We start from the raw sequence: 24,828 nt of genomic DNA, 5'->3' as shown, positions 1-24,828 counted from the left end.
CGTGGCCGAGCTCTGGCCGCCACACACAGCCGGAATTTTTACAGGAGATGCATCTTGTTATTTGACACAACTTTTATGTTGAACACTTTCCAAATTTGGAACGGATCAATAGCATAATTTGAAAAACTAGAATGGCTGTCAAGCTCACTTTGGACGACCAAAAACAGTGATTCCGGAGATTATCGGGATGATCGGATGACACATTTGTGAACTAGGAAACATTTTGACAATTTTATGTTAAAACCGTAGGAAAATTCGTTCAAGAAGAAGGAAAAATAAGGATCACAAACTAGTAGCTTGGAATTGAGTTTTTCACGGTTTTGATTGATTTTGGAAAAATTGACTGATGATCTTGATACACCTCCTGGCCTTTAAGATTTCTGGGTAAAAGAGGATGGTTATGTAAAAATTTCAGAATTTTTAGAGATAATTTGCTATTTTTTCGTCAATTTCCCTTATTTCTACTTATTTTTTTAACTTCTTTCCAATCTCTTATTTTTCTCTCAATCCTACAAAAAGTAAAATGCATCTCAAGTGGTCTCTTTATAGTAGAAAATGAAGTAGATGAGTCACTATACATGGCCAAGTGTTGCCTAAATGGGTGACACATGATTGTTATTAAAATTAATTGATAATAAATACTTTCCATTAATATATAGACTATGTGCTTATTCTATTTATTAATTTAGTATATATGAATTTAATATATATTTGTATGTATGTGATATAGTATTATTTTATTTATTTTTTATTCATTTTTAGGTCATTTATACGTTTTCTAGAATCATTTTTATCCTTAAATATATTATATACTTTTAACCAATGTTTTAAAAAATCTAATCTTTAATTTATTTATTTATTTTGATTTTATTCTGATTATTACTAACCTAAATTGTTTTACTTTATATTTTTATTGAAATGGTCTTTATTCCATTTTTAAATAAATTTAAATTCCCTTGTTATTTTTTTTTATACTTATATATTGTTTTTAATTATTATTTTAGAAACATATTTTATGTATTTTTAGTATTAAATATAAACTTATTTAACTTTTTTAATGTTGAGGAGAGTAGAATTTATTTTATTTAATTAATGTATTGTTATTATTTTCATTCAAATCATTTATTTAAATTTTGACTTAACAGCTCAAAATTTTTGGAGCAGTTACACAACCCTCACAAATTACAGATACCAGACATCAGTTTAGCCTCAGGATATCATACATGTAAATGAAATTTATAATGGGCCAACTTGGTGAAGAGCCCTAAAAGAGAAACACAAACAATTTCAAATTTTATGCCACGATACAGCACATATGAAGGCTAAAGCAAAAAATTATATATATGAAAAGAACTTTCCCTTACCTCAGCCTCCACTTCGGATTCAACATAAGTCTCTTCCTCCTCTCCTGGCTCATGTTCTTCCTCTTCTTCGGCATAATCCTCTTCTGCTTCTTCACCCCTTCTATGTACTGGAGAATCTTCATCTTGTTCCCCTTCCGTTTCATACTCAGACTCCTCCTTCTCACTTTCAGAGAAATCCACTGGTTGTCGAGATGATTTAGTACCTGGAAATGCCGACTTATGAGGTATATCTTTTGGGCCCTGAATGTAAAAATCCATGGAGTTAAAATCAAGATTAAATGATAATATTAAATAGAGTGACTAAAGGTAAAGGGACAGGACTGCTCATATTACTCATGTCAGATTGACTAACCTTCTTCGCATTAATAATGCGCTTCTCTGCTCGTGCTTCCATCTCTAGGTCTTCCTCAAAACGACGATGTCCCCTAGAATCATAATAATCTTGTCCATCCTCCTAATGAAGTGAAGAATGATACAGAAACTAATATCAGAAACGAGAATGATTTCACAATAAGATTGCGAGGCAAGTAGTTTTGATTAGGCATTCATGATACGGCAAAACAACAAAAGTGGGCTCGTGTCCAGAAAAGATGCCCTAATTCTAACCTCAGTCAAGTGCATCCTCCAGAAAACCAGGTGAAAGTTGACGTTCCCGGCGGGCAGGTTGTGAATACTTACGATTCACCTTCTCCTTCTTCCGGTTAAGAAGTTCACTAGCTTTGATTGATTGACTAACAGCCTAAAAAGACCCACACGACAAAGTAATACTTGATGTCCATTCACCTGATGATCAAAGCTAAGTACATCAAATGGTCATTTAATTATACCTTCTCTTTTTGCTCCTTCTCCCTCTCCGGATCAATATCAGTGATGCAGTTCTTGACTTTGTAAACCTTTTTGTGTCTCGAATCAACGAGAGCAGTCAATAAACGGTGAGAATTAGAGGATAATGATGAAGGCATAAACCTCATTTTTGATGAAATACTCCCCTGGGATTGGAGAATGCCCTGAAACAGAATTGTCAATCAGCCGAAGGCTCAGCATTATCTAATGAAAATAAGATATCATCCATCTGGACCTGTGCACCTATTAAAGTTTTAGCAATAGCTTCGCCAGTATTACATTATCTGTATAATAAAGAGACAATGCACAATATGCAAAGAGAAACTGAAAATATTACCTTTCCATGTCTAAGGAAAAGATGTGTTTGCTCGTGTTGAGCATCCTGCTTAGATATATCAAGCACTTCATTTCCAATAAGCAACTGTAGGCTTCCATCTGACCACTCTACAAATCTGGCATTGCTTTCCATCTACACATATAATCACTCTATCACGAAATCAGAATAACAATCAACTGAATTCAAACATATAGCAACATTATTGTGAGTGCAATTCAAGTAGGAAAAACATTCCTATCCAAGATAAAATAATGAACAGGGCTCATATATTGACGATATTGATTTGTGAAGGTATCCTGTTTAAATTTCTCACTTCATCACCAATTCACAACAAAATTTATCACTTAATCACCAATTCACAACACAAATCTATGGTTACGTTAGAAAATAAAACCAACTCCTCTATTTTATTTAAGTAATCATCAATCTATCAAGATTTACCTGATTTATATGTTATTTTAATTTGCAGGCTTTGCCTTCCAACATTCTCCTTAGCCTTCAACTTGTAAATCTTGAAAAATATTTGCACATTTCATTGTGAAACAAAAAATAGAATTCACACGCACAAATTACAAAGGCAAAGATAAAACTAACCCAAATAGAATGGTAACCTGTCCAACCTTCGAGTTTCTTTTAGCATATTATATCATAAAAATTAGTTTACTATAGAGTAAAATTCTTAAGTCACGGTTCTTGTTCTTATCAATATGTTTATTTTATTTCCAGGTGAACCGGCCTCGCAGCCTCTTAGTATTTTGAAATTATGTATTTTGTGCTTGTTGCTTACATCAGGCAAATGTGACCCATAACAAAAAAGTTGGTACATTTATTTTCACTAAATTTTATACTGTGTTACTTTTGTGTTGTTCTCCCATATTATAAGGACTTTTTTTTTTTGATTAGAAACAAAATTTTATTTAAATATGAAAGTTCAAGTACAGTTGGGCGGATGAGTGATCCGCAATAGCAACAACATATATCTAATACAAATTCACGTCAATGAAAACTTGAAATCCCTAACAACATCTGAAATAGATAGGTGAATGAACTCTTTAATCGATGTGATTGTAGTTCCCACTCTGAACTTGATGAGCTCCCATACATCCGTGTCTTCCGCTTTCTTGTCATTGAATATCCTGTTATTCCTCTCCAGCCAAATGCTCCAAAATACGAAGTGAATCGTGACAAACCATAGGATGGTAGTTCTGTTCCCCCTAGGAATACCTGGATCGCTGGTGAATATATCTCTAGCAGTGTTCGGGAACACCCACTGAAAATTCAGATCTTGCATAACCCTTGACCATAAGCTTCTTGCGAAAGAGCAGTGAATTAATAAATGATCTTGAGTTTCTTCGCTGCGTTCGCATAAGGAGCACCAGTTTGGGCACAATTCGCAGGTGGGCCATCTTTTTTGCACCAAGTCCGCCGTAGGTAATTTACCCAACGCCACAATCCACGAGAAAATTTGTAACTTTTGAGGGACAGGAACCTTCCAAATATGATTGTAACTTGGAAAGCAGGAAATAGATGAGTCGGAAAAAAAGAGTCGTAAAATGATTTGACACTAAACAGACCCGTAGACTCCCCCAACCAAACCCTGTAATCGTCGACGCCTAGCTGAATCCTAACTGTATCTAACACGCCCTGAAGAGTAACAAACTCTTCCAACTCTCGGTCGTTAAGATTCTCCTAAAACAGACATCCCACCGATATGTTTGTCTATCCTGGTGATTGACAACTTCTAAGAAACTCAAAATAGGTTGTTTGTCAAGTACAATGCCGATACAAAGAAGCGAAGCGAACATTGAATGGAGTCTCCCCGCCCCCCCAGACGTCCTCCCAAAATCTTAAGTAATTGCCCCCTCTCAAAACCGAACCCCACATCAGTTGAATTGCCGGGAAAGTACGAGAAATGAATTTCCATGGGCATCTAAAAGTGACATTCTTGGCCAAACCCAAATCCCACTTATTCTCTTGAAGGCCGTAGATGCTCTCTATCACCTTCCTCCACAAGTCTCCTTCTCCTTTGTTCCTCTCCACCACCATTTCCTAGAAATGCTCTATTCCTCAAAACGATACTTCCCAAACCCAATCCTCCTCGGTCTTTCGGTTTGCAAACCTGATCCCATCTCACAAGGTGACAATGTTTCTCCCCGTCCAATCCGTCCCAAAGGAAATCACGCATGATTTTTTCCATTATTTTTCCCACCTTTTTTGGGACCTTGAACAAAGACATGTAATAGGAAGGCAAAGCACAAAGAACTGATTTTATGAGTGTTAGGCGTCCCCCTCTTGACAGAAATGCTTTCTTCCAACTAGCTAGCTTTTTTGACATTTTTGATATGACTGGTTCCCAAAAATCGAAGGACGTAGGCCTACCTCCCAAAGGTACCCCTAAATACACGATGGGCCAGTCGTGAGGTTTGCAGCCAATATTATGCGCCAACTGTACCACTTCTTCCTTTTCAATACTAATGCCCAAAATGACACTTTTCTGAAAATTGATGTTGAGACCAGAATTTTTCGCAAATGTTTTGAGTAATTCCACAAGTGCAATGACATGAGCCTTCGTTTGAACCATGAACAATGTGTCATCCGCAAATTGGATATGAGATATCTCAATTTTCCCTTTTCCCACTACTAGACCTCTCACCTCGTTTGAATCCTTAGCCTTGTCAACCATCCTTCCCAAGATATCCACAACCAAGTTAAAGAGAAAAGGCGATAGTGGACAACCTTGACGGATTCCTCTTTCGCCTTTAATCTTCCCCCTCGGTCTGCCATTGATAAAAATTGAGAACGAGACATTTGACACACACCCACGAATCCACTTCCGCCATCTATCTCCGAACCCCTTTTTTTGTAGCACGAAGTCAAGAAAATCCCAGTCGATGTTATCGTACGCCTTTTCGAAATCCACCTTGAAAACCCATCCCTTCATATTTCTTTTGCGGTACTCCTCCACCACCTCATTTGCTACAAGACTGCAATCCAATATCTGTCTCCCTTTTATAAATGCACATTGGTTCTGGGCGATCGTACTCCTCAAGACTTTCTTTAATCTAGTAGCCAAACCTTTGCAACAATCTTATAAGCTTGTTGTGAGGCTTATGGGTCTAAAGTCCTCTGACTTCAAACGAATCATTTTTTCTTTGGTATCAAACATATGTTAATTCATTTGTTCAACACCATTATGACTCCCCTTTCATGGAACTTCTTCGAAGACTCTCATTAAGTCGTCTTCACTGTCTCCCAGCAATCTTATAAAGGCAAATATAGCCTCGGGCCCCGGGCGCTTTCTCTATCACACTCGAAACTGCATTCTACCTCCTCTAGTGAAAAAGATTTTTCCCATTCCCCAAGCTCCTCTCTCATGTCCATTATCAATGTTTCCCTACCACTTCATCAATCCCAAATCTAATCACTGGTCTTGTGCTTGTACGTTCTTTGAAAAATCGACAAAACATGATCTCTCTGACCTCATCTTCAATCACCCTACCATCATCCAACTCTAATTTGGTAATCATTGACTTTGTCTTCCTATGATTTAGCACGGAGTGGAAAAACTTTGTGTTGCGATCGCCTTCTTTTAACCAAGTAATTTTTGCTTTTTGGTGAAACATTCTATTCCGTTGACACAACAACTCTTCCAATTCACATTTTTTTTCCAGTCTTTTGGCCACCCCTTCCGCAGTAATCCTCCCCTCACTCTCCATTTCATCCAGTGATGTAATTTTGTTGCGAAAATCTGCTTCCTTCATCTCGATATTCCCAAACTCCTCGATGTTCCAAACTTTGATCTCTTCCTTAATCATCTTTAGTTTTCTCATGAACTTATAACCTTCCCATCCTTGAACATGATTATTATTCCACCACCCATCAAACTTTGCTTTAAATTCTTTATTTTGCAACCACATATTCTCAAATCTGAATGGACAAGGCCCCCATTTAAGTTTCTGTGTTTCCAGCACAATTGGGAAGTGATCCGATGTAATACGAGGCAAAACAGATTGTTTTTGAAATGGGAATAAATCGACCCATCCTCTCGAGAACAAAAATCTATCAAGCCTACTACAAATAGGTGTGGACCGCAGATTTGACCACGTATATTTTGCATTTATCAATGGGGGGTCACATAACTCCAATTCTTGTATCAACATGTCGAATCCCGCCATGCTTGTGGTTTGTGTGTGGCTGTTGAATTTCTCCACCAAATATCGCACAACATTGAAATCCCCTCCCAAACACCACCTTTCCCCACAAAGAACTCTCAGTCCAGCCAATTCATCCCAGAATTTTTGTCGATTTTTTGGTGAGCATGGTCCATATACGGCTGTAAACCACCAGCTGTCTAAGTCATTATTTTTGTCTATGCATATCGATACAGTAAATTCTCCAATCAAATTATCTGTTACCGTAACTACTCTCGGGTCCCACATTACCAGAATACCACCCGAAGATCCAATGGATGATAAATGAACCCAATCAACAAACCTTGATTTCCACACACTTGCGATAAATTTCCTATCTATGAACTCTTTTTTTGTTTCTTGGAGAATAGCCAAATCTGGTTTCTCCTTCCTTAATAATTCTCGAATGAAACCTCGTCTCGTTGCCGACCCACCACCTCTTATATTCCAAGACACAATTTTCATTTGAAAAATTTTCCTCCCACCGCACAACATCCTTCCTTTGTCAAATCTACCCCAATCTCCGTCTTTTTGATTCCCATTAATTCCAAACAATCTGTCACTCCAACAGTTTCGGGCACTACCATCCCTACACTTCCCCTATCAACCTCGTGGATTTTTATGTCTGACATACCCGACTTGTCACCAACAACTAAACCTCTCTCGGCCTCTAATACCCTCCCCACCCCAGAATTATTAAGAAAAACCGAATTAGGAATTGAATTTTCGGAAGATTGAGATTGAGAAGAATTGATTTTGTTGTGAGCCTTAGCCGCAGGTGATGCAAAGAGATCGCCTATGTCCTCCAGCCCCACTCCGGTGTGTGTGGATGAGTCAGAACTTATTGACATGTGAGAGCCCATATCGTTTGAATCGCTATCATCCTCAGAGCCACTGCTATGGTTCATTTGAAAATCCCTGACCTCCAAAGTATCATCTTGATCGTCCCTGAAAGGATCTTGATGTACTGCCGTTTGAATGTTTCTCTTTGATTTTCTTCTAGTGTAGACAACCTCTAGTCTGTTTGCCCGGCATGTATGCACATTTTCTTTATCTTTCATTGACTGTATTTGTTCTTTGTTGAAATCATCCAAATCTTTCGGAGTTAGCCTTTTGAGTATCTTGATTTGTTTGCTTCCTCGCACTGGTGCTGATCCCAATCCTCTATTTCCCTTTTGATCTTCTAAATTTGCTTTTTTGTAACATTGATAGTCTTTACCCAAAAACACTTCCATCCCTTGAATAATCTTTGTGTTGCTATAATTGCAATTTCGGTGGTTGAAAGCTTCCTCTCCTACCGCAGACACCTGACTTACGTTGCTAATTTGCTTTCCTTTTTCCCCATGGACTGCAGTATTTTCATTTTCGGTTTTGGTCATCGTATTTGTTCCTTCATCTGTTTGGATTCCGGGACTATGTTCTTCCCCAGTAGGCCTTTTGACTCTGCTCCACCCAGCTATTCCCCGAGCACCTTCCCTGAGTACCTGTGCATAGGATCTTTTCTCGTAAACCTTATAAGCCTGGATGTTGATTGAGTCTACGTAAATGCGCAAATTCAAAGGACCCCTCGGCGATTGAAATATCAACGAACTTTTAATGAATCCCCCTTCTAATCCCACCACTTTGATTTTAGCAGCTGCCAAATCCCTTAGGAACATAGTATCTTGGCTAATATCCACCAATCCCCCACACATATCCCCCACGATTTGTAGCATTTCCGTCGTCCACATATCCCATGGTAACCCCACAATCCTGATCCAGCTGTTACAACATTCGTAGACTTCCTCTATGGTGTTGGTATCAGTCCTTCCCTGTTGAAAGGAAATGGAAATACCCTTATCCAGGAAACACTTTCCAATTTTCAAATAAAACTCAAAATCTTCTCTCCTAGTTGGCCACCACAATGCTTGATTTGCCTTGAACGGGAAAATCTCAATCTTCATATCTACCGCCTTACCAAGTGCTGATTTTACCATTTCCCAGGATTTATTAACGCAGTCTTTCGTGACAATCAGTGCCTTGTTCCAATCTTTAGTCAAACACTTTCCGAGTTCTTTAGGTGCATCGATCTTCTCTGATCCATTAGGCCTTGGATTTGTTTTATCACTGAACAGAGGTTGACGATATTTTTGATTGCCATTCATATACTTTACTCCTTCCCCTAAGCCGTTATTCAGGATTTTCCCGATAAAGAAGACCAGTGATTTCCAGCCTTTCTCATGTAGTCCACTTGGAATTATGATTCTCTGCTTCTTACCGGACCGTTCAGATTTGGAAACTTGAAGATAACTTCCTCGTGAGTTGACAAACTTTTGCACTAATATAACCACTTCCCCCTTTCTGAGTCTGTGGAACGTCATCTGCGATTTGGGGTTGGTAATATGTTCGCCCATAATTTTCCTCAACCAGTGGGCACTTTCCCGGCCAATTTCCAGCGTGTAACTCGCTTGTCGAGTTCTTTCCGTGAAGAAAATTGAATCTCCCCTGTTACCCAGTGCGATTTGAAATAATTTTTGTTCTATTCGGACCTCTAAAGCCATAGCCCTACGGTAATGTTCTCTCATAATCATTTCGAAGGAATGTACTCAACCGAGAGGCTTAACGGAACCGACTACAATGAAAAGATGCGGGTAAAAGTCGCCGTCGGCCACCGGCCGGCGCCGGTGAGTGGGAACAATTTAAACAACCAAGCTCAATAGTTGAAGGTGCTGGTTGGGAGAAGGGAGAAGCCCAATAGAGATACCATATGCAAAAGATTTACATACCATCTGCAATAATTTACTCTTTCCACACATTTCAGTTCAGGGAACTAAATCAGAAGCTATAAAATCAATGTAAATCTCACAAAAAGAGAGGACCTATTCAATCATATAAGTCTCGTCTACAAAAGCCAATAAAAAGTGATATATTGCCCAAAACTATGATAAAATAAATTAATTAATGAATATAGTCAGTTTGCATTTCAATTAGTGAAGAATTCAAAAGATGAATCTCAAATAATTTCAAGAATTTAAAATTCATTATACCGATCTATAAACAAGCTTAAAAGAAAGAAAAGAAATTTCAAATTCAAAGGACTCAAAAACATGCAAACAAGAATAAAGGATTCACATTATGAATTTATAATCCATTGGTTTTACACTCTTTAATCCAATACTAAGTTTTTTTTCCTCGGATTAACTTATATTTGAGTATTAACAACTTCATTTTCACGTGCACATGTTTCAAATGGGAACAACTAAAAAAGCATTGAAGGCTTTACTTACAGACAACGTGCCATCAGGCTTTTTGACCTTCCTCCAACGAACAACATTATTTTCCAAACGTATCCGCTTTCTCGATCCTGATTCATCAGTCTCATAAAAATCTTCTTCCACAAATGTGTTGGGATCAAAAGGTTTAGAATCTATGCCCATAATATTTGAGACTTTGATCATATTCATCTGCAATAGTAGAATCATCACTACTGTTTCTGCAACTATGTACTTGATACCTAGAGTTTATTACTAAATTGTCCAGGTAAACTAGAACCAATATCCCCTCCAAAACAAGTAATTACAGAAATAAAAATCAAAGTAAAACCTACCTAAACCATAAATTTTGTATAAGAATTCTATCCAATTTCTAAGGAAAAGACCCAGATATTTTTTTATATAAGAAACGATATTATATATAATATAAAAAGGATGAAGTTACAAAAAGGTGGACAAGATATCCGCAAGTTCGTAGAAAATAAAAAACAATATAATCACAACATCATTGAATGAAACTCCAATCCCTAACCAACTCTGAAATCGATAAATGTTTGAAAACTGGAATATTTCTAGTTCACACTGCAGCTCTAAATCTGATGTTATCCCAAGTCCCAACACTCGCCAATCGACTCCACTCCGTTGTCGAAAATCTTTATGTTTCGCTCCAACCAAATCGACTTGTAAACAATAGTTTGGTTTGCACAGGGGCAACGCGAACAAGTTTAGGTTCTTTATTATTGGTTACACCGTGAGACAAGTTAATTTTCAGTAGATCATATCTCGAGGACTTCACATAAATCATGGCGAGGCTGAAATTAAAGTAAGCATGATGGACGGTTTAACAGTTGTAGGAAAAGTGGTACCTTCGAAATAGACAACTGATCCACTTTGATTTTCTCTTCTTAGATGATATCTCATTACACTAAGTAAAAGCCCAATGTGATTTATATTTCCTACCTTCATACTAGTATCAACAGTTCCACAGTTCTCAATATGTCATTTGCATCCATGTTTTTGTTAAGATCTACACAATTTCAGCACACATCCAGCCTAAGTTGTGAAAGATTGCACAAATTGAATAATTTGTGCAGTTTGAATACTATAGATCAAGTAAACGCCTCAGAAGAATCGATAGGACTCATCACAACTATTTTCCACACAAATTCACCAAATTGTCTTGGTTGTTTTTGAAGAAGCAGATGCCCCATGAAATTATTTAAAACTACCAATATATAATCCAACTAGTACTCCGGATAGACAGAAACACCGGACTCTGTAAGTGTATTATATCCCAGTCATGATTTCTCAAAATATTTTGGTTGATTCCAAATTGTAGCAGCTTCCAGTGGAAACAAGACTGTAGGTAAAACCTTGTCTGATTCAGCTGGAGGATGGCGCAGAGGAATCTCCAACTCCAGTGGGGGGCCAACCGGTTTTTCCTTAGGTTTAGCATCGGAGTGCTCCTCTTCAGAATCATATGGTGCATCTTCATCAGGTATCATATCCTCCGGCCTAAGCTCTCCCTCATAAGTTACCTCTTCGTCCACAGGTGATTGCTATATCAAGGGAAAATATGTGAATCATTTCATCTGTATATTATTTATATTACAGTGCCTCTTTACGCATGAACAAAAAAGAAATTTTCAAAATGAGTTCTCCTACAGTCATACTAACGTTTCCTTCTTCAATCTGATTCTGAACTTCATATTCTGCTTGTTCTTCGTCATCAGAGTCTCCAAAAACATCGCGTATCTCTGGCGCGGAGTGTAAAAATTGATCACTTTTCTCGTCACCAGGCGATCTGCAGCAAGCCATTAAATTCAGACCCTTGGACACAGTCATCTAAACTACCACACTGAAGAAATGATAAAATAACTCAGGTTTGAAATATTCAAAGCAGGTGAGAGGAAACGCATTGTATATAATCCAGTTTAGGCAGAAGGGAAGACCAAATAATAAATGACAACAATTTGTAAAGTAGTGAGCTGATAATAATGAGTAAGAGACCTGTGACCCTGGGCCATATTCACTTCATCGTCCTCATTAGCATGGAAATGATTCTCCTCAGATCTTTCTGATCCACTGTCAATGGCATCACGTCTTCTGCTTGTCACACCTCGTTGGCCATATACCTCCTTTTCATCGCTCTCCGAATACCGATCTTCACTTTCTTCCCTTTGATCGCCTAATTCAACTTCTTGAGAGCTCGGATCTCTCTCATCCTCGCTCTCTCCATGTAAACGATCAAGATCTTGCGGTTCACCCCCACTCTCAATTTCTGCCTCCCCCTGACCTTCACCTTCGCCTTTAGGTCTTCCATCTACTTCATCCTAAAATTAAAACAAGTATCAGACTATGTTGCATTTCGTTCAAGTGATACGACTAAATAAGAATAAATTATACTGGGACTATTGAGGTAACTGTATTGAATATGAAACAATAATTGATAGATATTAGCATGTTTGATTTGACTCATTCAAATTTGGATTAAAATTATAGCGACAAGATGAATTATAATTTTACCTTTTGACCATCACGGATAATAGTATACGGTGGTGCTTGGTTCATAGGATATAATTGTGAAATGATAGATTATGTTGCGACAATTAAACTAATATTATATACTGAGAAATAAATGTTTGATAATTTACAATTATACCCTCAAAGAATTGTTATTTTAGATTTTTAAATAAAAAGTTAAGCCTAATAATTTCTTTTAAATTCCACATTTTCTTTTTTCCATAAAATTTCATAATCCCTGCCTATCACCAAAGAGGAAGAATATGGTTCGTCTCAGTTCCATAATGATGTCAAAGCATAATAAGAAAAAACTGAGGTTCAAAGAAATACTGGACCAGCTCATAATTTATAAGGGCGATAGAATAAAATCATAAATTAAATCATCCAACCAAATAAATCACCGTCAGTGTTAGATTTATATCTCTGAGTAAAAGACATTTGTTCCATACAACCTTCAAAATCTAGTGTCCACTGACATTTTCTCAAATCAGGTCGCACATGTTGTTGGGTGCATTATTTTATTGGGTCATATTGGGAAATTTTGAATTCAATTAAGAAATTGGATAGATTATCACATCAACAGGATGAGTTGTAAAGAAAAAATAATTATTTATGTTGAGCATATGTATAAGAATCAGACCTGAAAAATCTTACCAAGCATGTGTTGGGAGAATTATTTAACCTATCCGACCTCAATCATCCATACCAAACATAACCATATAGTAAAAACCAGGACTAAGGATGTCAGTCATGAATTCACTTATCAGACATGTTTCATGAAAGTAAAGAGTTGCACACTCATCACCAGACAGATTTCAGAGATTTTCTTCTACCCATTGTAATTTATTTGAGAGCTCTTTATTGGTGGCCCCAAACAAAAAATACTATGATAATTTTAAAAAAGAACAAACATTGAAGTTCAATAATTAGCACATCTTCTGAGGCTGTCAGATTCGAAACTCATATACTTATGGGAAATAGCTACATACTTGTGTGTCATCGATATATGGATTGAAAATGATAAGAAAGTCTAGATAAACCTTTATCATTCAAGGAAATCTCAGTTAACACAGAGCAACATTGAAAGTAAAATAAAGATAACTATGCATGTTCAATCTCTTAAATTGAGTTTAACAAAATTACATAAGGTTTAATCAAGACAGAGACAAAGTGGGAGCAGAATTTTTGAAACGGGAATAAAGGAAACTGCAGATTGAAATTTTATATTTTGATTAGCAAAGAAAATAAATTAGATTCTTGAATGAGCGTGTAACGTAACTTATACCCTCAATATATGCCATAAAACCTCACCTGTAAATCGATTATAGCAATACAAATCACATATGCTTAATCTCATTAACCTATATCCAAAACTAAATATCTTTTGAGTCAACACCTGATCTAATAGATGCATATAAAGTTACACGAGTTCATAACTGCAATTTCGAAAAGAATAATGACCAAAATCATTCCATACCAAAAAATGGACACCCTTGCAAGCAGGGACAGAAGTAAAATAATAATGAAAGGTAACACTAGGCTATCATATGCACTTTTATTTTAAAATCACAAAACTTGGGAACTTTTGCAGGAAAAGCTCGTGTTTTCATGATTTATACCTTGAAGTTTACCATACAGGTCTACTGCCCTACCTTCCACTGTTAAGCCCACCCTGTGCGGAACAAGCACACAGAAGCCTGCATCCAGGTATTGGCTCACCGTAAATAATTTGGGAATTAGGTTTAAACTTTCAGGCTCTAAAACACAAGGAAGACCGATTCTCGCATCCATTACAGCATTGACAAACCAATTTCAGTAAAATAAAATAATTTCATCAGCCAAAACACTTTCGGGTTTTAATTCATTGAAAATTGAAAGTTTTTTTTGGGTTAAACAGCGAAGAAAAAATTGAGTAAAAAAATCCTCACGGAAGCATAATCGGGCTGTCGATTAGATTCGTGCTCGGATTCGATCTCCTCCTCTTCTTCCTCTTCTTCGGACTGGTCACCGAACAGGTTTTGCATCATCTGATGCCGCTTCTCTTCTCCCACCATTTTTACACGAATTCGAGTGCGTTTCTCTCTGTGCTGTGTGTGGTGTGCGCGCGAGTAGGGGTTCTGAGAAGGGGGCTGCAAATTCGTGAAACAGGTGTTATCGATTAAATTCCTTTTGTTTTTTGAACACACAATTATTTTGTCAAATATAGATGAATTATACAACCAATATCCACGCCTTTATTAGGAAACAGTAACCGTGCATGAAACAAGACTATTGTTTTATGGGCATTCCCAAAAATAAACATATTTTCATGGAAATGAACTCGTAATTCATTGGATGTTTGACAAAAGAATTGTGTTCAAAAAACAAGAGGAACTATAGGCGAAGCTTATATAATACGTGGATTATCCATGAATAAAGAGTTTTTAATAGTTGGATGGTAAATCTTCAAAATCTGAAATCAGACAAGTTATTGAGTATCGATTAATAATTTTAGCTAATTTCTGTAACTAAACTTTTATAAAGATTGAAAATATTTACTCACAACCTTATATACAATTGTGAAAACAAAATTATTGTCCCAAGAAGAATACGAATGTATTTGACATAAAGAATTTAATTCTTCTTATTAACACTTTTTTGGATGAATTTATTACAAAAAATATGTCCAATAAAAATATGTGATTAACATATTATTATGTTAGTACGGATTAACTAACGTTATGTTAGTACGGATTAACTAACGTGATTGCAAGTTATTACATTAATCCGAATGTTTACTCTTTATGCTCCGAAAAATAGCTGTAATGAGTTCCGACACAAAAAAAACAAACAAACAAACAAACAAACAAAACAAAAACAAAAACAAAAAAACAAAGTTGCTGATGAATTAATCTAAGAATGATAGTTTGGTAAAAATTAACTTTACCTTTTTTCCCTTAAAAACATTGAGGCCAAAAGAATTACAAAATAGACAAAGATTCAAATATATGTTGGTGCTCCATCTATCTGGCTGGCCTTCGTGGCCAACTACTTTCCGTATACAAATCAATTTCCCCGTTACACCACGTCATTAGCGATCAGTATACATCTCACCCCCACATACTTTCATACACTATCTATTCCCACATTCAAAAAGTATACACGCAAACCTAACTAAAAAATTAGTCAAAGTGTTCAGCAATCCCGATATTTTTTAAAAAAAAAAAAATTAACTTTGATATAATAGTAACGAGTAGACAATGTCCTGACCCGCCACAGAGGAACCTTGTTCGATATGGTAATAAGCTCATGTATTTTTATCATCTTTTAGGAAATGGAAACCATCGATATAGATCCAGTGACAGTTTGTGCCCCGAGGTCCATTTTTTTCCAGGACTGTAAACACATTTTTCTGCAAATCAATCAAACAGGGCCAAAAGGAGTGCTCCAGCATTTACCAACAGATTATCAAGGTGTCGATACTGTGAATTCTTAGTTGAACCGTGTACTACCTTCCACCAACCTTATGTTTGAAGAAAGTTGACATGCATTTCGGATCCCACAATAGTAAATATTTCGTCCACCCTGTAAAAGGTTCAACAATAGAGAAATGGTTTAAATAAATAAAGAAATAATAATATTAAAGGAAGTTTTCTCACCATTAGGGTTGAATTCAAGTTGCACAATGTAGGATAGTTATAGGTGTTTAAAAATCACCGGGAATTTCCATTCAATTTGAAGGTCGGTATTCAGTAAAGTCATCCAACCAACACATACTAAGATGAATGAGTGCCCTAGAGCTATGCGCTAGGAGAGAGGCATGCTCAATCAAAGTGAGACACACTGAGGTATGCTATTTTAAAATCTAGATGCTTGAAAAAAATTATGTAGCATCTGATATTAACTTTACGAACGATCAATAATAACAAAAACAAATATTTATTATTGTACATATGGTGTATTGCTACAATGCATTTTCACTTCGGATTCAAAATCCATATTAACCTCGACATGCAATTTGCAAAAGCGTTGCACGTTGCCCAGACGTGCTTTCAAACAGCTATAGCCTCAAATGTTAAATAACAAAGTGAACAAAAGTTTGAAATGTGATTACCTGCTTCTATTTATGTTCACATCGACCATCCATGTTGTTATATAAACCTGTAGAGTGAAAGATAAGTTGAGTAACAAAACTAGAGAGGAAGTCAAAAAATGCTAGAATGAGGGTTTTTGTATGAATTTGATACTCATATATGCACAGTAATGGACAGATACACACTTTTGTTGGTAGATCCATTTACAAATTTCAGCGTATCCATATATTTTTGTTTTTTATATGCATATGTAAGTATAACCACACAAAGGGGAAATATATGGAGATTAAATCTATTCATTTTATTGTAGAATTCCAAACAAGTATTGAGCACATTTACTAGTATCCTGATCCAGTACATTTATAGAAAATGCTAGTATGTTGGAGAAAGACGTGGATTTAATGGGGGTGGTGCTATGCACTTGCAGACAGACCACAAAAGGCCTCATTAAAGGTAATTTTTCGGTCTGAATATTTTAGACAAAACCGTTTGCAAATAGCACTAGCATGACAAATGATGTGAAAGAACGGATAATTAGCTAAAACTGAATTGAATACACAATCATGCATACTGGACACAGGTAACACGTAGACGATGACCGTTCACTCCTAAACAACAATGGATGTAAAGTTGTATGATCAATACCTGTAGAACATCACAATTCTGTTTTTGTTTCTGTTGAATAGTTGAAGTACTAGATGTGCAACTCTCAAGGGAAGGAAGCACTGGTTCACAAGTTTCTTCTGAGAGCAAGTTAGAGATACACAGATCCTTGAATTCCCCCTCATAGAATTCATCAGACCAATTCAAACCAACAATTTCTGCGACATTATCATCATAGATTGAGAGCAAATCCAACACAAGCAACCGCTGCAACAGTGAAATTTGAGATGGAAAGTTAAAAAAATGCAAAACGACTTAAAGGAGAAAAACTAAAAACAATCTTTAAAAGTGGCAAAATAGAATATTAAAATTGGATTCACCTTCAGCTTCAGCTCTGATATAAACATTTGAACAACTTCCCATGCTAGTTCCTCTGTAGAATAAAGTTAACAAAATTTGAACATGACAAGATCACCGTATAGCTTTCAAAGAAAAACAGTTCAAGAGCCCAAGATAATTATAAAAAGAAATCTTGCATTCTTGCTAAAAGAAGAAGCAATACTGGACAGCATGGCATTAAAATAGTACAGGATATGAAATTGAACAATGAGCTGAATGGAGTAGCATTAGCATATCTGATTTATTAAAAAACTATCTTCGGTCATTGCAAATTTGAGTTTACTAATACCTACAGTTTGTTAGACTAAACCGAATAGAGATTATCAGAATAAGCTTCAAGCAGGTATCCGTGTCCTGATACATAAGCAGACATAAAAACTGAATGAGAATTTAAGTTTAAAATTGCACATACCAAACAGAGCAATTGACCAGAAGGTAAAAACAGGTATTCCACCACAGTCACCACTATCATTGCTATCCTTGGAACTGTAAGAAAACTGAGCTAATGGGCTGCTGCTAGTCGCTCTATTGTAACACCTCATGGAGTTACAAGCATTGACCATATGAGTCACAACTGTTACCTGGAAAATAGTTTCCCAAGAGCTATAAATGCGTGTCCTGTTGCTACACTACCCTCCAGCAAGAAGCTAAGCGGAGGCAACAATTCGTTCATATAGTTCTAAACAAAAGTTTTTTTAGCGAAATATTAAATAAAGTAACATGATATTAAAGAATTACAAATTTCTTCTTGGAGCATTTAAATGTTGCTCTGAAATATGGTAATATATGTTACGTGAGTCATAAGATGAGCAATTTTTTTTCCAATCTTGTTTCCAAATACAAGCTAGACTCCCATAATCCAGAATACTAACAGATGATTCTATGAATGAATTCATGCAATGTTATAGTGCCAGATTCCCCGATCTCCGATGTACATAAGCAGTTGAGTTTACTACAAGAATATAGAACACAAAAAAGACTAGGTCTTCTCAATTTTTCATATGGAAAACTCTTAACCACAAAGAGACATCAATTCATAACCAATGACAATACTTAGCAAGGCACATCATCCTTCAAACTTATCTAGAGGTGAAATTATCAAAAATAATTTCCTAGGGTACGATAGACACGGTCAAGCCATATACATTTAAATTGAGATTATGCGAAACTGAATTCATGCATGGCTTGGGAAATTTTCATAAAAAAGAAACCTCGTGCAAAGACCAAGTTCAAAATCAAAATCCATGAATCTTGCATATGAAATTGATTTGCAATTGAAATTAGGACAAAGAGTTGCAAGCACTGCATTTCCTTTATTATATATATATAGACCCAGAAAGCATAATAATATATGACCACATAAAACAATGCGCACATCATATCATTCGAGCTAAATCTTTCATGTTATAGGTCTTCCATATGAAAGAAGTGTATGACTCCAAATAAAACACGCTACATAAAAAAATGTTTGTACGGTTACAAAAAGTATACTTCACTTACCATATCTCTGTAAGATGACAACAATTTGCTTCTATAAAGCTCCTGAGAAAACAAAAAATGTCACATGCCCCTCATATGGACAACAGATGTTAGTTATAGACACAATGACACATACATAGGTATAACGTTTGGACTAAAATCTCACCCAGCACATAATTAGTCTACAGATATCAGACAAAACCAAAGAAGTTAAACACATTCAGCAATTCATATGCAGTCTGTTCCATAAATCATCAAATAAAGTGCCAAGCAGACAACATTGATACCCGTTAACATATTGAGATCGATACATGTGAAGCCATTTTGTTTAATAAAGAAGAAAACTAGAAGTAAAAACATTACAGACAACAGATCAAACAAGCCTCTCAGTGTCAAGTGTTATAACTTCAAAAAGTATCAGGATTAAGTTTTGACAACATTATTAACAAGTTGTAATTCAAAAGCAAGAATATATGATACTTTATGGTAATTGTTAGGTTCACATGAGTAGAGAAGAGCACAAATAAAACTTCACTCATGTGTCATGCAAGTTTATTATAAGCAGACGATTCAGAATAATCATTTCCCACATTTGTCCCAATATCTGGGGTCCGATTCACTGCTTTGATCAAATTAGGAGTGTCATTGATATATACTCAATTTGGCTTTACAATATAGAAAATGAAAATTTTAATGTCCTTTATTTACGTGTTCAATGAAAAACACAAGTTTCAGCCATTCATGAAAGAATCATTAGCTGTACATTAATCTCCGAATTATTTAAACACTTTAAAGTGAAACAAGGGGAGCAAAGGAAAAGGAAATGAAAAGTGATGGTACATGCCTGCTGCTTGAACAATTTCCGACGAGCCTTTTTTTCAATGTTAGGCATGTCACTCAAAACTTTCATATCCATTCCATCCATATACCTATGATAATCCACAAGTAGGAAGCTCCATAAACAGGTAACCTCAACGATGCTTTTATACACCAAATGACTGTTTTAACTGAGATATGAATAGCGAGTGTTTTGAAAATTTAACTTTCGCAATCATTTTCCTTTTGAAACATGATTCAAAATCTGTACTTTACAAAATCTGGCTGTATATTAAAATACGCACATAATTTCTTTGAATTTCATCTTACTTTCATGTGAATAAATTGGCTGAGAGTATAGAGCGTACTTTTGGGAGAGGTAGGAGTTGACGATGGAGGTGGCATGAGAGCGGCCGGCAGCAGCAGCGCTGCTCCAGTCGCGACGAAAAGAAGCTAGCTTCGACCACTGGTTACGGATATTTCGCTGAGCAACCGGTCTCCATAGCCGCGCCGCCGAGGATGAAGCCGGAGCCGTAGCGGGCTCAGAATTTCGGGAGGTCTCTGTAGACCCTCGTTGGGGAGTAATTGGCTCCATTTATCTCTGGTTTTCCGCTATATTCGTATTCAGTCACTTTGAAATATATAGCGGTCAGCCTTCGGAAATATTTTGCCGTGTGTATTTATTTATAAGAGCTATAAAAAAATTGTTTGTTTTCTTTTTTTAAAAAAAAAAAAAATTCTTCAATTTCAAAGACTAGAAATATAGAAAAATATATATGAAAATTAATAACTTGAGATTTATTATTATTAGAATTAATTTATTAGCTAATTTACTTGGTGAAATAGTCTCATTCCGTACAAGTCACAATTAGTTGCTCCGCAGGACTTTCCAGTCGATTCCTCTAGATTTATCGCCGTCATTTTCGACATATTTGGTGTTATGTTTCGAATGCGATTCTCTAGCACACTAACTATGTTTGATCTACATATTCTCGTTCAATTCACCATTGTATTTTATAGATTCGATAATATCAATTTATGTCCGCTTTGAATTTAATTTCTCCAATAGAGCTCCAAAGGTTTAAAGTTAGTTGTTGTTTAATCGTAATATGTTTTCTTTGCCACAGTACAAGGTTTGTTCATGGCACACAATTATATTCTGCGCTCAATCACTCGCTAACATGAGATATTTGAGAATGATCTCAAGCAGATCTCTATGGCTATGATGTTAGTTTTTAGAGTGATTATTTTTACTGTATACTCATATTCTTCACATGTCTTTGTTTGTTAAAGATGTTAGATTCTTAATGTATGTTCTCCTTTTTATTTGGAAAGTAGTTAAAAAATGGGATCTGCATGTTTTTCATAGGAAGTACCTAAAAAACTGGCATTTGTTCCCACATTTTGTAGTTAAGAGATGAAATAAAATATGTCCTCCTTTAGGGAAGGGAAACATCATCTATTTTGTTATCAATTAATAACACAAAATAAACATAATCATGAGGGTTTACTAATTTCCAGAGTAAACTACCTGGAAAATAGTTTACTAATACCTACAGTTTGTTAGACTAAACCGAACAGAGATTATCAGAATAAGCTTCATGCAGGTATCCGTGTCCTGATATATAAGCAGTCATAAAAATTGAATGAGGATTTAAGTTTAAAAATTGCACATACTAAACAGAGCAATTGACCAGAACATAAAAACAGGTATTCCACCACAGTCACCACTCACCACTGTTATTGTTATCCTTGGAGCTCTAAGAAAACTGAGCTAATGGGCTACTGCTACTCGCTTTACTGTAACACCTCATGGAGTTACAAGCATTGACCATATGAGTCACAAATGTGAACATAATCTGTTTTGTTATCAATTAGTAACACAAGAAAAAAACATAATCATGAGTGTTTAGCTCGTGTAATTTGAAGGTACTTAGGCCTTGCTCTTGGCCAAAGATCTCAGTCGAGATGATGTCATCAGATGATGATTAATAAAATTAAGGGAACACGGATTTTTTTGGAAAAAATTAAACATGAAAAAGTTTCTCATTTGATGGGAGCAGAGTCACCCACGTCTGCTCGTGCAGTCCACCCCTTTTTAAAGGCAGGTAGAAGTTCTCCTCCAAAAAAAAATTTGTGCACTGGTGTAGTTGAGAGTATATTGATTGTTGAGTGAACTTGATGGCTTATAGTGTGTAGATTGAAGCTTGATGTTTTTTATTAGCAGCTTTCTTCTTTCGTTCCGATAGCTCCTCAAAAGGCTGCTAGCCACTTAACCCAGGGGAAGAGTCGTTTTGAGAGGGATTGGTGAATGTCACACACAATTTGTGCTTCGAACAAGTGATATAGGAAAACATTACAGATTAACAAATAGATGCCTTCAATTTAATATGGAAAAACTAAAAGGAGAATCTCCAATGAGAGCATGATCAAGTCATATTACTAAACGAATGTCTTTAGCAGAGGGTTACAACTGTTTGTTTCTGTTCACGGCTAACTTCCTCTAACCAGCAGGTATTAGCTTTATCACTCTTCATGTTCTTCATCACTTCAAATACTATTTCTAGATGTTATGGCCACTGACTATCTAATCTCATCATTGGCAATCTCAGCAGTAGTCATTTTCTCCTATGACTTGTGTCGATTATTATTGTGAGCGAGAAAAGATGACTGGATTGTTGTCTCTTGGCCACTTAGCACATCTCAATAAAGCAGTATTGACCTTTTATGAGTAGCCACTGTGAGCAAATATATGAGGTGATTAAAAGAACATGCTTCTAAATAAAAGCCACAAATTATGAGAATATTATTTTAAAAAAAAACGTCAAGTTAACAATGAGACGGATAAGGATAATTGTTTAACTTTTATCGCCTAAAATTTTTCTATATGTTATTGATGGATAAGCTCTGCAATATTATTTTACTATAATATACCCTCTGTCCAACTTTATATCACGAAGATCTACTTTGAAAGATAGTTATCATAAGAACAATGACAGAAAGATGCAGAGAAGGAAATTAAGTATTTCATATGGTGTTTATTTAGAAAATATGTAGAATTGTGTCCCAAGAGAAGTTATTTTGTGTATTTAACAGAAAGTGGGAGTTTGTCAATATATAAGGTCGAGAACAAATGTGTGATAGTATAATAACTAACACAAGGACTATAGAGGTAATACAAAAGATTCCTATCATTATTGTGCTACATCAAGATCCTACATTTAGTTCAAATTTGTTTGCATTGATTAATAACAGAAAATTTTAATGGAGGGAATATGCTATGGTTATTGATTTTGAAACATGGTCTAAATTGATATCTCGACAAATGAAATCAAAAAGATGTTTGAATTATGGAGAGAAACCTTCAAGTAGACGTGACTTGAAGCTGAGTAAGACTTTGTCAAGATATATGCCCTGCCAATTTAATGGTATGAAAAACATGAAGGACAAGGTGATTTTCAGATGTTGCTCAATTACCTCATTGTTGGCAATTATGATTTAGGATATAGGAAAAGAAATACTGAAATGTTGCATATATAACATAGATTACATTGTTACAATACATGTTTGATCTGCTGCTTTGTTCGATGAATATAAATGTCATTTTTATTGACAAAATTTAACCAGTTTATTTCTGTGGACACCATGTTTGGTATCATGGGATTGATGACAAATTACATGAGGTTAAGCCCCTGCTTGAGCCCGAAAAGCAAGGAGATTTGATACTTTGATTTTTGAATTTTGCTAATTGTCTTGTTCACCAAAAGACTGTAGGCTATCATATCATGCTCTGATAGTTTCGACACAATGTCTCTTATATTTTTATAGTATATTTTTGTTTTGTTTCATTGACTAGTCAACGATGATGATTTTGATTTTAATTTTTGTAAATAAGCCTATGAAACATTGGGTGTCAAGTAAAGCTATCGCTCTAAAGTTTTTTTTTTTTTTTTTTTATGGATTATTCCAAGGTTTAGTTTTTACATAAAGGTTCATTTATTTATTGAACATATTCTATGTAATAGATTTAATTGTCGTGATAATGAAAATAAATAGAATTATTTTCTGTGTATAATTGAATAAAAATTGATCCATGTTTTTCTTTATCCTAATTATTTTTACTTGCTCGCGAATTTGAATACAGTCATCCATAAACTAGCAAAATCATATAGACCCAAATGCGAAAGATCAAATATGGATGATCTTCAAAGAGATTAACTAAAGCCCGGACTAATGGATTAAATAACCTTGGCCTGAACCCGAGCCCGGGTCATTTCTCAATTGATAATATACTATTTTTAAATTAGATTCCAAATATAATTATAAAATTAAATGTCAAAAACGGACCAGGATCCTCTACTGTGTCATCCCCACAATAAGAAATGTCGTGACACAAAGTTTTTTTTAAAAGCTTTTATATATGCTTTTTAATTCTTTTTTTCATTTTTTCGGATTATTTTAAAACTCTCGTTCACTCAAAATTTTCATTTTAAATTATTTTTTTGTTCTTTTTAAAATATATATAATTTTTTTTCTATTTTTGATTCTTTTTGTGACATTTTGTTTACCTCGTTTGTTTTAAAAGTAAAACATATTTTATGTATCAATTTTAGTTCTTTTCCTATGTTTAATTCGTCCATTTTCATTGATATTCGAACAAGATTAAAAATTTGTTTTTTGTCATCAATCAATTCTACCAAAAAACATCGAATTTTCATTAATGTAGTAAACATTTGATTCTACAAATAAGAAAGAGAAAAAAAAATTATAAAATATTTTAAAAAGAGCAAAAAATATTTAAAAATAACAATTTTAAGTGGAAGTAAAAAAAAGGATAAAACAAAAAATCTAAAAAATTGATAAAAAAAATATAAAAGCATATATATAAAAATGTTTTTAAAAAAAATATGTGGCTGAGCTGGCCAGTCAAAAACATGGTCTACTTGATAA

At 35.3% G+C, this 24,828-nt stretch overlaps 2 protein-coding genes across 6 annotated transcripts; both read right to left on the bottom strand.

The window, feature by feature from the left end:
* Positions 1-1,075: 1,075 nt before the first annotated feature.
* On the bottom strand, positions 1,076-14,699 carry LOC140808938 (protein LEO1 homolog). The gene is made up of 10 exons (XM_073166328.1): positions 14,437-14,699; positions 11,996-12,318; positions 11,663-11,789; positions 11,359-11,544; positions 10,001-10,177; positions 2,545-2,676; positions 2,192-2,371; positions 1,973-2,103; positions 1,717-1,819; positions 1,076-1,604 (listed from the first exon to the last, which is right to left on the bottom strand). Exons 1-10 carry the CDS (start codon positions 14,560-14,562, stop codon positions 1,323-1,325), a joined length of 1,767 nt encoding a protein of 588 aa, XP_073022429.1. The 5' UTR covers positions 14,563-14,699; the 3' UTR covers positions 1,076-1,322.
* A 1,008-nt stretch (positions 14,700-15,707) lies between these two features.
* On the bottom strand, positions 15,708-20,526 carry LOC140809879 (uncharacterized). Of its 5 annotated transcripts, none has more exons than XM_073167651.1 (9): positions 20,247-20,526; positions 19,907-19,991; positions 19,084-19,125; positions 17,996-18,164; positions 17,565-17,617; positions 17,227-17,451; positions 16,602-16,648; positions 16,000-16,072; positions 15,708-15,899 (listed from the first exon to the last, which is right to left on the bottom strand). In XM_073167651.1, the coding sequence occupies exons 1-8, from the start codon at positions 20,471-20,473 to the stop codon at positions 16,012-16,014; spliced, it is 909 nt and encodes a 302-aa protein (XP_073023752.1). In that variant the 5' UTR covers positions 20,474-20,526; the 3' UTR covers positions 15,708-15,899; positions 16,000-16,011. The 5 variants fall into 5 exon arrangements, with proteins under 5 accessions (XP_073023752.1, XP_073023751.1, XP_073023753.1 ...); XM_073167650.1 differs by having other exon boundaries at positions 15,708-15,883; XM_073167652.1 differs by having other exon boundaries at positions 16,011-16,072.
* Positions 20,527-24,828: the final 4,302 nt, after the last annotated feature.

The sequence above is a fragment of the Primulina eburnea genome, chromosome 13 (assembly GCF_022965805.1).
Source record: "Primulina eburnea isolate SZY01 chromosome 13, ASM2296580v1, whole genome shotgun sequence".
Classification (NCBI taxonomy): Eukaryota; Viridiplantae; Streptophyta; class Magnoliopsida; order Lamiales; family Gesneriaceae; genus Primulina; species Primulina eburnea.
The sequence above is the reverse complement of the archived record's forward strand: the minus strand, read 5'-3'. Positions and strand labels throughout refer to the sequence as shown.